At 43.4% G+C, this 13,428-nt stretch overlaps 1 protein-coding gene across 1 annotated transcript in view; it reads right to left on the reverse strand.

Annotated features, from left to right (window-relative positions):
- COMMD1 (copper metabolism domain containing 1) overlaps nt 1-12,847 on the reverse strand; it is an 836,488-nt gene extending 823,641 nt beyond the window's left edge. The window contains exon 1 of the mRNA XM_086925425.1: nt 12,529-12,847. Coding sequence (XP_086781551.1) covers nt 12,529-12,702 — 174 coding nt within the window. The 5' untranslated portion in view covers nt 12,703-12,847. The remainder of the gene's footprint in view (nt 1-12,528) is intronic.
- Between the last annotated feature and the right edge of the window lie 581 nt (nt 12,848-13,428).

The raw sequence follows: 13,428 nt of genomic DNA on the forward strand, positions 1-13,428 counted from the left end.
GACGCTGGAGACCAACATGCGTGTGGTTGAGCAAAACTACGTCATCGGCATACATGAAATTTGACAGTGTTTGCCCTCCAATCCTTGGTGAGTGGGAATTGCAGGCGTTGAGCGCCTTTGGAAGGTCACTGTGTGCTTGCCCCAACAGGGTCGGGGCAAGCACAAGGCCCTGTTTCAGACCCTTTGTTGTGGGAACCTTTGCGGAGATGTGTGTGCCACCACCTAACTTCACCTGCACCCAGGTATCCATTTGCAGAAGTTTTAGCATGTTTAAAGTGTGCTGAGGTAAGCCCCATTGAGCCAGTTTTCCCCATTATCTGCCCCTATCAACGTTATCAAAGGCAGCACTGAAGTCAATATAACATAAATGTAAAGGTATTTTTGAGGCTTTGGCTGCATCGATTATTAGCGAGATTGTGAGGATGTTTGTGGATGTACTTGCCATTTTGCGGAAGCCGGTCTGATTCAGCGGTATTATAGAATTCATCTCCGCCCAGTTTGTCAGCTCCTCTAATACAGTGCCTGAAAAGTATTTTGCTTCATTGTCTATTAGAGCTATTAGGCGATAGTTATTGGCCTCAGCTTTATCAACTTTTATGTGGCACTATAGTTGAGCCTTTCCATGATTTAACTACCTAACTTCCAGAAATAAAAGGACACAGGATATCCGCCAAGTCCTTGCGCTTAGCTTTAAACAGGGCTGGTGAGATTCCGTTCAGACCCGGGGCCCCTTCCTTCCTCCCTTTGGCTATCAGCTTCTTGATTAAGAGGGGCTGAGAGCAGTTGTCTGAAGTGAGAGGGCTCTTTTCTTTGAGCGGCGGCTCCTGATCCCTCAACTCCGAATTACTTGCTCCATCTTGATCTCCAGATGTCCTGCTTTCAGCCATTAGCGTTCCAGCACTATCGGTCTGATTGTTGAAGTGAGTGGTAAGGAAATTTACCCAGTTTGCTTCCGAAATGTGTGACCCAATACCCTTATGATGTGGGTGAATAATCCAGTTCACAGTCTTCCAGAACCGGGCACTAGTATTACTGTTTGTGTTGTTTAAAAGTTTTGCCCAAAACACATTCTAAAGGTTGCTGTTGATGTTCCATTTCAGACTTTTTAACCCGTTCCCAGCGTCGAACGTTCAGCGCCCAGTGCTGAACGTTCGGAGAACGAATGCTGGCCCGTCGGCCAACGGTCGTGCGCAGCACTGGGGAGGTAGCGCTCGTGACGACCGTTGGCCGACGGCAGCAATTAAAGGGTTAATTGTGCCCTTTGCTTATTCAAGGAGGCTCGTGCAGTCGCGTTCTCTGGGGATCTTCTCAACCAGCGTAGGGTTGCATTTATTGATTTTTTGGCGTGTTTTCAGCTGCTGTCTCTGGTCCTTCGAGATTTTATTTTTCTCCCATGCTTTCTGTGAGTTGTTTTTTGTTTCTGCATAATGATCTAAAAGCTTGTCTGTGAACTGTTCCCAGTGGTCAATTTTGTCTTCCAGGCTGAATGTTGGTGAATTAAAGAGTTGAATTGTTGCTTCGGCCTGAGAGTTTGTATTATTTATTGTGCATTTTATCCTTATTAAATTGGACATGGAGATGCGCCCTAGAATTGCATCTGTGCTGATTGGTCTTGCTGTGGTCGCGGTTATTTGAAATTCTTGTAGATGATGGTCGCTATCGCCCTTATCCCCCATTCTGTCCCTAAGTATGTATGGGAAGAGAGCAAGGCTTACAAAAGGTATAGTCCAGTATGGAGCTTGTTGTAAGAGAATAGTAAGAGTCACCTGGTGGAGTGTCGTCCGAGAATCTTCCATTTAAGGCTCGCAGATTTAGGTGTTCTAGTTCTGCAAGTAGGCAACTACTGCAGTGCTTCTTCTTTCTATTCGGTGGATGACTTTGTGTAGTGATATTATGAATTCAATTTTGTATAGCAACTTCCTCTCCTTGTGACAAACCTATAAGATACTGGTTTAGGTCCCCTGTCAAAATGAAGTTCAGATTTTCCATCACTGTTGTGAACTTTGCTACTTGATTTATACGTTCGGTAGAGTCTTTCACTTTCCGTGGACATATGAGTTAATCAGGCACACTTCCAATTCTTCGTCCTCTGTAAGGATTGATATTGTGACTGACAATATAGCGTTTGACGATGAATCCATAGGAGTTGATGAGGGTATGCTTGTTGAGGAGACATCGGTTGCCAACCCACCAGAGCAATGGCTGAATCTGCCCATCCTTTTTGCTGGACTCGCAAAGTAAATATAGCCCTCAATGTGCAGGGGAACCGAGAGCCAGGTTTCCTGTAAGAAGATTAGGTCTAAATTTGTGACCTATTGCTGGAAGTCTGGGTCCTCAATTTGTATTGCTAAGCCATTTATATTCCATGAGCAGAATCTAAGAAGGGGTTCCTTTGTTCTGCTGTGACTTTGATACAACAAAGCTGTTTTGGATTTAAAGACTGGCGCCAACAAAAGTCTAGGTGGTTCCTTGATTATGTTAACGCCACCTCCTATCACTTACAGTTCACCATGGCTCTTGCTGAAGAAAGTATTCACTTTTGGATGGCACTATATGTTAGAGGCGACAAAACTGACAGTAATATTTACTGAAAGCCTACCTCACACAATGCAATAATGCATGCAAAGAGTTCACATCCCGGACCACAAATTAGGGGCACACCCCTGGTGAAACAAGTAGAGTTAATATAAACTGTAGTTAAGAGAAAGTTTTAGAGACACATCTATCTGGACATGAAAAGTAGATTTAAAAATGTGTGATAACCAACTGAGGCACAAGGCATAACTGTTTAGAAATTCAGACAAGAACATTTTAAGTCAAGGACCACCAGACAATCCAAGGATAGAAGGTTGCCATTCATCACCTTCTTCAACAAAAACATACACAAAACGTGAAAGGCCTTACTAAGGCATTGGAAAATCATCTGTTCTTATCCAAGCCGAAGGCATGACATTCAGTCTAACCCAGTCTAAAAAAGACGAACAATCAAGCAGATAATATTTCAAATTTACCAATCTGCTGTACTATGTTCCACAACGTAGTTACCCCCGCTACTGCAGGATTTTCACACTTTGAGTCATTGCAGTATCTGTAGACCTGCATTGAATAAATGTACATGTTTATAAAATGCTAAGATGTAATATTGAATCCAGAATTTCATGAATTGCATTTCAAATTTGGTGAAGTGTGTGTTTGCTTGTCAGTGTAGATTAGATCCAACAACATCTTTGAGAGACAATAACTGAAGAACAATGCTTATTTTGTACCGGCGATTTCTGGTGCTCCCCACTGGCACTTAATTGTCAACATCGGCACATATGACAGTCTGCCACATGGTGGTGCTGTCTGTCTAATTTAAAGATGAGCACAACAGTTGAAGTGTTTTAATTAATAATACTTTAAAAATGACCAATACCTGCCACCCAACCATTCTTAAAGTTTTGGGGGTTTGGTATAGTCTGGCTTGTCACACTTTTAGGAGTTTTGTTTTGGTAGTGCTGGCAGGGGATTGGTGGTAAAAAGTGTAGTGGCAACCTGACAAGGGCACTGGCACTTCTTTTTTTTCAATACAAATTAAGCACTTCTAACGACACCCAGAATCCTTAAGCGGAAGACTTCAGATGTAATATATGTTAACACCTCTCAATCACCTCTCATGGTAGAGAAAATGTTCCTCTGAATTAAAAGAAGTGGAGAAAGAATCTTGAATCTGAGATCATCTCAACTATGGTTGATTGATAAGTAAAGAAGAGTTGAACTGAGTGTTACCCAGGAGAGGGAGTAGCAATAGTTCCTGGGTATTTGAAATGTCCTTGCTTCATGGCGCTGTGCCAACTACCTGTTCGTGGATATTATGGCTATAGCATATGGAACTGTATATACTTAAGTGACTTCATGACTCATATTCAATATTAAACTGGATACTGGAAATCGAAGGTGTCTAGCTACCTAAGAAAATGTCCCAACTGCCCACCCACTGTGTTTTCTTCACATGTTCTTTGCGGTTAAGCTACTACTTTTATTACTATAAATAATAGGATATTTGAACATTAATGACAAGGAAATGGGATGAGCATAATGTCCTTGCTCTAGGGCTCTCTTCGGCAGGTTTTCACTTTGTGTGTGATGAGATGTGCATTTGGAGCTGCTAAGTCAGATTTACAAAATCCAACCTCAGAGGCCCCCTTCGGACCACAACACAAGACAAAACAATAAAAAAAGCCCACCGACTAAACTTTCACTCATCCACTCACTAATCTCACCCAAACATATATTTGCTCTTTCCCACATCCAACTATTAGCCCACTCACCCATATATTCACTCACTCATTCACCCACTCCCCCAGCCAGCCAGCCATACATACATACATACATTTGACCACTGATCAACCCACTCATCCATTTACTCACTGTCCATACATTAATTCACGTAGTCATTCAACCAACCCACATGGGCACACAAACTCACCCATGAATTAGCAAACACTTCCCCACACTACTTCAAATGGGACTTTCAGAACTAGCCGTACTATGGCAGGCGAGAGCCCTGAACCTCGATGCATTACACCAGAGATAACATCCTGACTTGGAAACCATAGGCCAGCAGTAGGATCCATAATAGCACTTGACTCCAAATGAGGTTTCTTGAACTTGAAAATACACTGGTATGAGCCCCATGAAACTGTACCAAATACTTCTAATGGGGCCCCCCATAGCTAGACACAACCCTCTAGATGTGGCCACCGTACAGTATTAACACAGGCTCCCTATTCTGCAGGTTGTATTCCACCACACACCCAAAGAGAATTCTTGCTCTCCTCTGCTTTGGACAGGAGGTGGAGGAAAGAGAAGAAAGGGGAGAAACAAAAAGGAAATAGGAGAAACTGGAAGTAGAAAGAAAAAGTGGAAAAATAGAACGAGGGGAATGTAAAAGAGGAAAATTGAAAGAAAAAAAAAAAGAGGACAGAAAGGGAAAGAAGATAAAGAACCAGGAGAAAGGAGTAACAGAAAGATAAAGAGGCTAAAGAAAGAAGAGTTCGAGAAAGAAGAAAAACAATAATGAGGAGAAAGAAGATAAAGAAAAAGAAGGCAAGGAGGAGGGGGGAGAATCTCTCCACGTTGATATTGTAGGACACTTTCAGTATGGTGTGTATTTCGTGCAAGGTGCTGTGTTGCTAAACACACCAGTGTAACTGGCAACATGGGAAACCATGAGCACTGCACGATCTACTCGTGCAGAAAGAGAGGAGCATAGGCTGAAAGTACCAGGTAAAGTTGTCTGCACAGGGATGGCAGCTGAGAAAGGCCCAATAGCCAGTGAAATGTTGTCCTGCACATCATTTCCATGCCATACTGACTTCAATGTGCATCCACTTCCTGTCCACCCACCTTTCAACTGTCTGTAAAGGCCTTTACATCTTTATCCAGAATGTCACTTCCTACCTGCCCAGTAGTGCCTTTGCAAAGAGCTTCCATTGCACACCTTTCACAATGCTGCTTTTTAAATGGGTACTGCCTTACTGCTACTATGGTGTCCTTTTGTGTGCCTGCAGTGTGATCTGAGCATTTGTGCACACACTGCAAGAAATTCATACATACTGGCTTTGTCACAGGTTGTTTTGAGAACTGGGATTACATCTGCAACTCAGCAGTGTCAACAGTCGGAGATGGTGCTGTGGAGGTCTCTCCAGATAAACTTATAAGGACTTTTTCAGGAGAGACTTTAGCAGTTAATAGGACTACAGTCATAGCAATGCCTCAGACTGAGATTTTATTTCAAATTAGCACCCCTCATCTACCAAACTGTCACATTGCTCCAGGTCCCTCAAGGGAGCACAGGCTTTTTACCCACTATCAATTTGCATTCTGGGTTGGAAGCTTCACTCTCCACTTCTGGATGATAGTTTCCAAGACATAGACTACAGAGTATATTCTTGCTTTTAAATTTAAGAATAGCTCAAAGTTCACAAACTGGGCCTCTATGTGACAATTTTTATTTTATTAAAATAACTTGTCCACCTGGTGATGAGCTGCTGCTCTGTAATTTCTTCGTTTTACATCCACCCTCACCCAAACGTTCATCCAGCCATCGGTGTCTAAACACGTATCCAACCACCCGCCGTTCCATCTGTCTACCATTCCAAGCACTGAAAGCAATCCAACTAACTGTTTACCCATATATAAAGCCACATAGCCATCAGCCCACCCATATATCTATCATATGTCTATCTGTGTCTGTATGTACTCATATGCCTCCTGCTGTACTATGTGTATATGTGTGTCTGTTTTTTCTAACTAAATAAGCCTGATCAGTTGGCTTTTCCAATGTGTCAGACCCTATTTGAGGTGGCAAAGGGCACCGCGCAAGCTGGAGCTACTGGGCCACAGCTGTGGTATATGGGATTGTTTGCCTCCGACAGACCCTGGGTCTCCTGGGGTCTGTCCTACTATGGCTGTTCAAACTGGGCACAGAGCAACTTCATCAGCTCTAGAGTGTCAACGGTAGTGATGGTGAGCAGTGGCAAGCTTCTCAGGGAGGTGAGGGTACATCAAGCTCAAAACTCAACAATTACCCAGCAGCAGAATAACTAATTTATCAACCTAGTGCTTATCTTTTTAGAAAATAAAGTACTTTAACACACTCCAAATCAACACACTACATTATACAGCCACTAATCAAGTGGCGTAGGGCCACTGCACTTGGGATTACAGGTCCCTTTTCTCTCCCAACTTCCTCCTTAACACTGTGTAAGGATAGTGCACCGGGTTTCAGGCACAGGGGCAGTGCTACCTCTCTGGCACATGGAATTTGGGGGCTAACTTTTAGATTTTCTAGTCGCAACGCCACTATAACCAACGTCATTGTTTTAGTCCACCTAACAGCACGTGTCTGGTATCTCTCCCTCTTCTTGGAGAACCACAGCTGAGAGAATGGCAGCACACTGGCTTAAAACTAGGATGCAGCAACTGCGCGCCTCGATTGTCCCAGGCCCTCGTCCATGAAAGGTGTGCGACGGGCGGTGTCCGAGGTCATGGGACCGCCGTCTGAACTTCTCAGGTGACAAGGAGGCTCCGACTCCATTCTATCTGCTGACACAGCGGCTGGGTCTACTTTGGGGGCAAATGTTCATCATCACAGTGGTGCAGTCCACTCAGGCATACTTTGGCAAAGCCCCTGTACCGCTGCTTTGAAAGCACAGATGCAGTCTATTTCAGGCACACTTCACGACAAAGCCACGGCACTGGTCATGTTCAGGGTCACAGAGGTGTCACCTGCTTGGCACACCAGCAGTGCCATGGTCCCACTGCTTCAAATCACAGCGACACAGTCCGATTTGGGCATAATTTAGGACAGTGCAATAGCAAAAGACACTGTAGGCAAGACAGAAAAAGCTCTGGTTCAGGAGTATGGCAGTCACTCTCTCGCTCGACTCTCACAGCTCCAGGGCCAGATGCTTATTGCTAGGCCGGGAAGTCGGTATCTCCTGCAAAAGTAAGAAAAGTCAGCTTCCAAGTGCTTCAGAAGAGGGAGACAGCTCTCCCTTCCAGGTTAGACTCCAGGTGATATGTCCACCCACCTCTGGGAAGCCAGCTGTGCGCATGATACTAAATCTAGCTGCACAGCAGTCCTCGGGTACTTTGCAAAGCATCCACTTCCTTGATCAAAGAAAACTTGGCACAATAAGGAGGTAAATTTTATACAGATAAAGCCGGGAGAGCCTGTGTATTCTCAGTCTGCACTTTCAGAACCTGTGTGGGTTGGTTCTTTTTTCATATGCCCTTTCCAGGCTGTCTTCCAAACTCTGCATTTACAGTGATGCCTCTCACAGCAGGGTTGTTTCCAGATTAGAACACCCACAACAGAGCCACAAAGATGTGTGAGCATTCTGCACCAGGCTATCAACAGCCACACTTAACAGTTATCGGGAAAAGAGACTGAAAAGCTCGCTTTATCTAACGAGTCTTACACACTGTGAAAAACAGAGACTGCAGTCCCACCCTTTGTCCTCATTGTCTACCAAATGACAGTGCTTCGGAAGACTCATGAACAGCTCTTGCAACAAAAGTACCTAGAGTATTTAATTTCTAAATGGAAGCTTGTCTACATTTTTCCCCACTTCAGTGTCTAGGTTTCCTCTTATCAGCTTCACAAATGTCACCAATACAATTCCACTGTCTAGGAAAACACCTTTCCTCGAACTAGTGTACATAAACAGGTCAGGGGCTCCCAAAATGAAACCCACAGACCTCCATTACGCTGATTCGCTCATAGACACAATGTATGCACCATGCAGATCATACAAAGAAACACACACAAACATGAACAGGGATATTAATGCTAAGACCTGGGTCAGAATGTGGCAATGGACCATTACACAAGTGAACCATTAAGCTTCTTTTCCCGTGATGCTGGTCACAAATACAGATTCATAAAACATGTTAGGTTTCCACCCATGCACTAGATACTGAACCCATGTCAGGACAGCAGCCAACTTCCTGACCAATAGAAGCATACTTTGCGAGTCCCGCCAAGTACAAGACTGCTTTCGAGTAAAGGGACAGGACTAGGCCTTCGGTCTCAAGCTGGAGTAACAAGAGGCTGTGGCCAAAATATAAAAAACTGGATTTTATTTGTTAATACTTGTTTTATTGAATTTTAACATTAGCAGAGCATGGTACAGCATGAGGCAGTGATAACTGCACATCTGTTGAGACTTTTTCTATTATCACTTTGAGAACTTCTTAAAGGTATAATATCTTAAAGCAAGTTACATGTTAGGATTATATATGCACATGACAAGTTCTATATGTTTAAATTAGCATCACGCATGCTCAAGCAACTGCAGAAATAAACAGTTGGGCCTATCAGGCACTTGACAGCTTAGCAGTAGCATGAAGTAGGTAAGCTTCTGACTATGTTACTTTCAATATGGTGTATTAAATGTAGTAGCACAGTATTAGAGGAACTGGCAAAGGGACATAGGGAGGAAAGACCTAGCAAATCTCATTCAGGGGGGAAGACAAGGGGAAGAAACAAAAAGCCTCCACCAGCATACACAACAGGGTTACTCTAGGCCACCCTACCACACTCCACTCTATGACATGTTTGCACACTCAAATCTACGCCACTTTACTCCACTCAATGGTACTCTACAACACTCCATCCTTCGCCTCTCCATGTCACTCTACTCGACACCACTACTCCAATCCACTCTATGACACTCTACTCTACAACACTCCACTCAATCCCACTCTGACACTCCATGCCACCCTTCTCTACAGGTTTCATCTTTAGCAGTGGCTTCGAATGCAATCAATAGCCTATACTATGAGGTAAGATGTGTTTACGCAGCCCACGGGTCTCTTCTCTTCTGAGTGCCTTACTTTCCACATTGCCCCATATCAATAAAGACTAACTCCACTTGGATATATATGCACGGTGGTTAGTTAACCTTTCAATGTTGTGTAAAGGCACGTTTTGAGAGTAGAAATACGAGATGAAGGAATCTGGTGGTGAGTTTGTTTTTCTCGGTGCACTGGTAGGTGCCCACAGAACACGTCTTTCATCTATTTAAGGTGGCGCATCTGTGACTTGCGCAAGCAGCATAAAATCAAAAAACAAGATACTGTCAGCTGGGCACTCAGGACAAGGGAACATGATTGTGCATTATGGAGGGGACATTACCGTCCCAATACAATGTTGGTCGTTTGCAGTCTTGATAAAGTATTTTGGATTAAATTGTCAGGTACTCCATCCCATATCGACTTCTGTCATTGTCCACTGATATTTATGAGATATAAAAATGATACAAAGTGACATTCACTTTAATGTTTCTCTACACAGATTGCATCAATAATCTAATGTCATTAAGGACCTGTTGGACTTTGTGTGCTGACAGAATTTAATAGAATAATAGATGCACAGTTCACAAACTAACATAATCATACTTTTCATTTTGGAAGTAAGGTTGCCACCTGACTAGCAACATTTAGGAAAATCACTTAAAAAGACTTCTTGGGGACATTCTGTAAGCTTTTCTGGGAATGCAGTCTGTCCATTTCTTACCATTTGCTTCGTAACTTACAGTTGCTTGCTTTCTATTTGCTGGCTTTATTTGTTTTAGGCTCTACAACAGGCCTTTGTCCCTCATGTGCAGCATAGCCACTTTACTGTATTCTTTCACAAGTGCTTGCTTTCTGTAAACAGCCCTTTAAATTTTGTTCTTATCTTGTCACATTTGCTGTGCATTCAAAGACTGAGGTCAAATGAAAGGCTCTACCTTCAGAGGAAGCCTATTATTTACTTTTCTTTCTCTGACTTCAAAGTGATAGGATTTATCTGACAATCCGGGATATGAAAAGAAAGGCTTTCTTCTAGCACACAACAACATTTAAATATCTGTAAATGAACTGTGCAAACATTTTCAGAATTAGGAAAGCACAAATGATGCACATTTTTTTTGTAATTCTGAAGTATGGTGGAAACAAATATTTTAATACGTCAAAACAAATCTATAAGCTAGGTAATGCCATTTCTATACATTATCGTTTGTGTGCTGTATAGTTTTATCTGTAAAACTGTATGTCTGTGCAAATATAATGATTATTTCCACTCTACAACATTCCACTCTACTCCTCTCTATGTTACACCATTATACACTATGCCACCTTACGATACTCCACGCTACAGCACCCCACTCTATTACATTTTAGCTGACTCAATGCTAAGCCACTCAACTTTACGCCACTTTACTCCACTGTATGGTACTCTACAACACTGCATCATTTGCCTCTCCACATCACTCTACGCTACACCACTACTCCACTCCACTCTAAGACACTATGCCACTTTCCAACACTCTACTCGATCCCCCTTCACTCTCTGACACTCTACGACACTCCATGCCACCCTACTCTACAACACTCCATGATATTCTATGCTACTCTACTACACTCAATGCCACTTTATTGCACTCTAGGACACGCAACACTATGCCACTCCACGACATCTTCTTCCACTCTACACTATGCCACTCCACAACATTCCACTCTATGCCATCCCACTCTACTCAAATATATGCCCCCCCACTCCATGAAACTCTAGGCCACCCTACCACACTCCACTCTATGACATGTTTGCACACTCAAATCTACGCCACTTTACTCCACTCAATGGTACTCTACAACACTCCATCCTTCGCCTCTCCATGTCACTCTACTCGACACCACTACTCCAATCCACTCTATGACACTCTACTCTACAACACTCCACTCAATCCCACTCTGACACTCCGTGCCACCCTTCTCTACACCACAACCCAGCCACGATATTTTATGCCATTCTACTGCACTCCACACCACTTTACTGCACACTATGGCACTCCATGCTATGCCACTCCACTCTATGATACCTTCCTACACTCTACCACTCCACCCTACTACATTCCACTCTATCACATTCCACTCTATACCACCCTACTCAACTCCAATCTACGCCCCTCCACGACACTCTATACCACCCTACAGCACTCTACACTACACCACCCCACTTTATGACATTTTAGCCCACTCTACGCAATGCCACTCAGCTCTACGCTACTTTACCCCACTCTATGGTATGCTACAACACTCTATCCTTCGCCTCTCCACATCACTCCACACCACACCACTAATCCACTCTACGAGACTATGTCACTCTACAACACTCCACTCGATCCCACTCCACTCTACGACACCCTATACCACCCTACTCTACTCCACAACACTCCACGATATTCTATGCCATTGTACTACACTCACACCACTTTACTGCACTCTATGACACTCAACGCTATGCCTCTCCAGTCTCTGACACTTTCCTCCACTCTACACTGTGCCACTCCACTCTACCACATTCCACTCTATGCCACTCTACTCTACTCCAATCTACACCCCTCCACTCCATGACACTATACTCTATGACAAGTCACTCTCCTCCACTAACTTTCAGACGTGCCGAAAAGCAGCCACGCTGGTGTACAACTTGGCTAAAACACATTGCCAAAGTCAATAGCTCTTGCATAGGCAAGACCTATTGGCTTTGCCAGTGCTTGTTTCCCCTTATTAGTTCATACTTAAAACAGTAAATATAAGAAAACACTTAAAAAGTGTTCTAGATTTGGCTTAAAGGTCCCTGATTGCTAATTAAAGTAAACAAAAACTAAAAGACCGTGTTAGAAATTAAAACAGGCGATTTTTACAAAGTTCTATTTATGTATCATGTTCAGGCCTTTGCAAAATCTTAAAACGTGAACCAATGGCCAGTGTCTTTCTATGTGAAATATGGCAACCCTACTTGGAAGGTTTATACAGTTCTGATTATAGATAAATCCCAATAAGTGCCTCTACTACAGCTACCTATTCAGTACCACACATATAATACATATCCTACATACATGTGTGATACGAGTGGGTGTGGCACACCCAGTACAGAAACAAACGGAATGAGGAATACAAGTCTGTTCATGAGGCGCTCACTGGCGGCTTTACCTTCAGCAGGCCCCGCATTCTGTCCAGCAAGGAGCGGAAGTCTTGCTCCGGCATCTCGGGGTATAGCTCCCGGTGGAGCAGCTCCTCGGTGATATCCGGGTTCCTGTAGAAGGTGCACTGGGCGATACCGTTCAACAGCGCGCTCAGAGCCTTGCTGCTCTCCAGCTCAGCCATGGTGCCGCTGACAGTCAAAATACAGTCACGTGACGGGAGAGCGTCACGTGATCACTCCTTGGTTCAACTGGGACGCTGCCAGGGCTCAGAAGGCTTCTGCACAGGAAGCGGCCACGTAGGGCTGCTTTCTTTTCTGTTCTGTTCTACTGCCCTGGAGTTGAGACTGAATTTTATATGGCACGGATATTGTTTAACACGTTAGTGTCGTCGCCTTTGTGCGTTTTAGGCAACGTAGTACATGTTATTTTAATACTTGCACATTAATGCGTGCCTCACTGTTGTTTGCACTCACTGGAAAACTTTAAAACGAAGTTAACGATGACACATAAGTGTATAGGGTTTCAGGGAATTTGAATTAACCACGATGGTTGATTATTTTGGAAAAAAGTGTTTATCACACATTTAATAAAAATGTGTGTTGTCTCGTAGAGATGTCCGCATTCGTACAGCACAGATATGTTTTAATTGTGCTTCTCTGGGTGGCATGTATGTGACAGTTGAGTAACTCTTTATCATTGAGTTGAACAAGGCAGCCATGTGAGATACATTGATTTCAGAAATGAGCTCAGTGAAGATATTAAAACAGCTTTAAATAGCTGCAATGTCCCTGAATTGCTAGTGCAACCCTCATCGTCTTCAAAAAGTATACCTCCAATGAGTTCAATTATACTATTACTAAAGAAAACAAGCATTTGCAATGCAATAGGTCTCGCATTTTAAAGCTAG

This window comes from Lissotriton vulgaris, chromosome 6, assembly GCF_964263255.1.
Source record: "Lissotriton vulgaris chromosome 6, aLisVul1.2, whole genome shotgun sequence".
NCBI lineage: Eukaryota > Metazoa > Chordata > Amphibia > Caudata > Salamandridae > Lissotriton > Lissotriton vulgaris.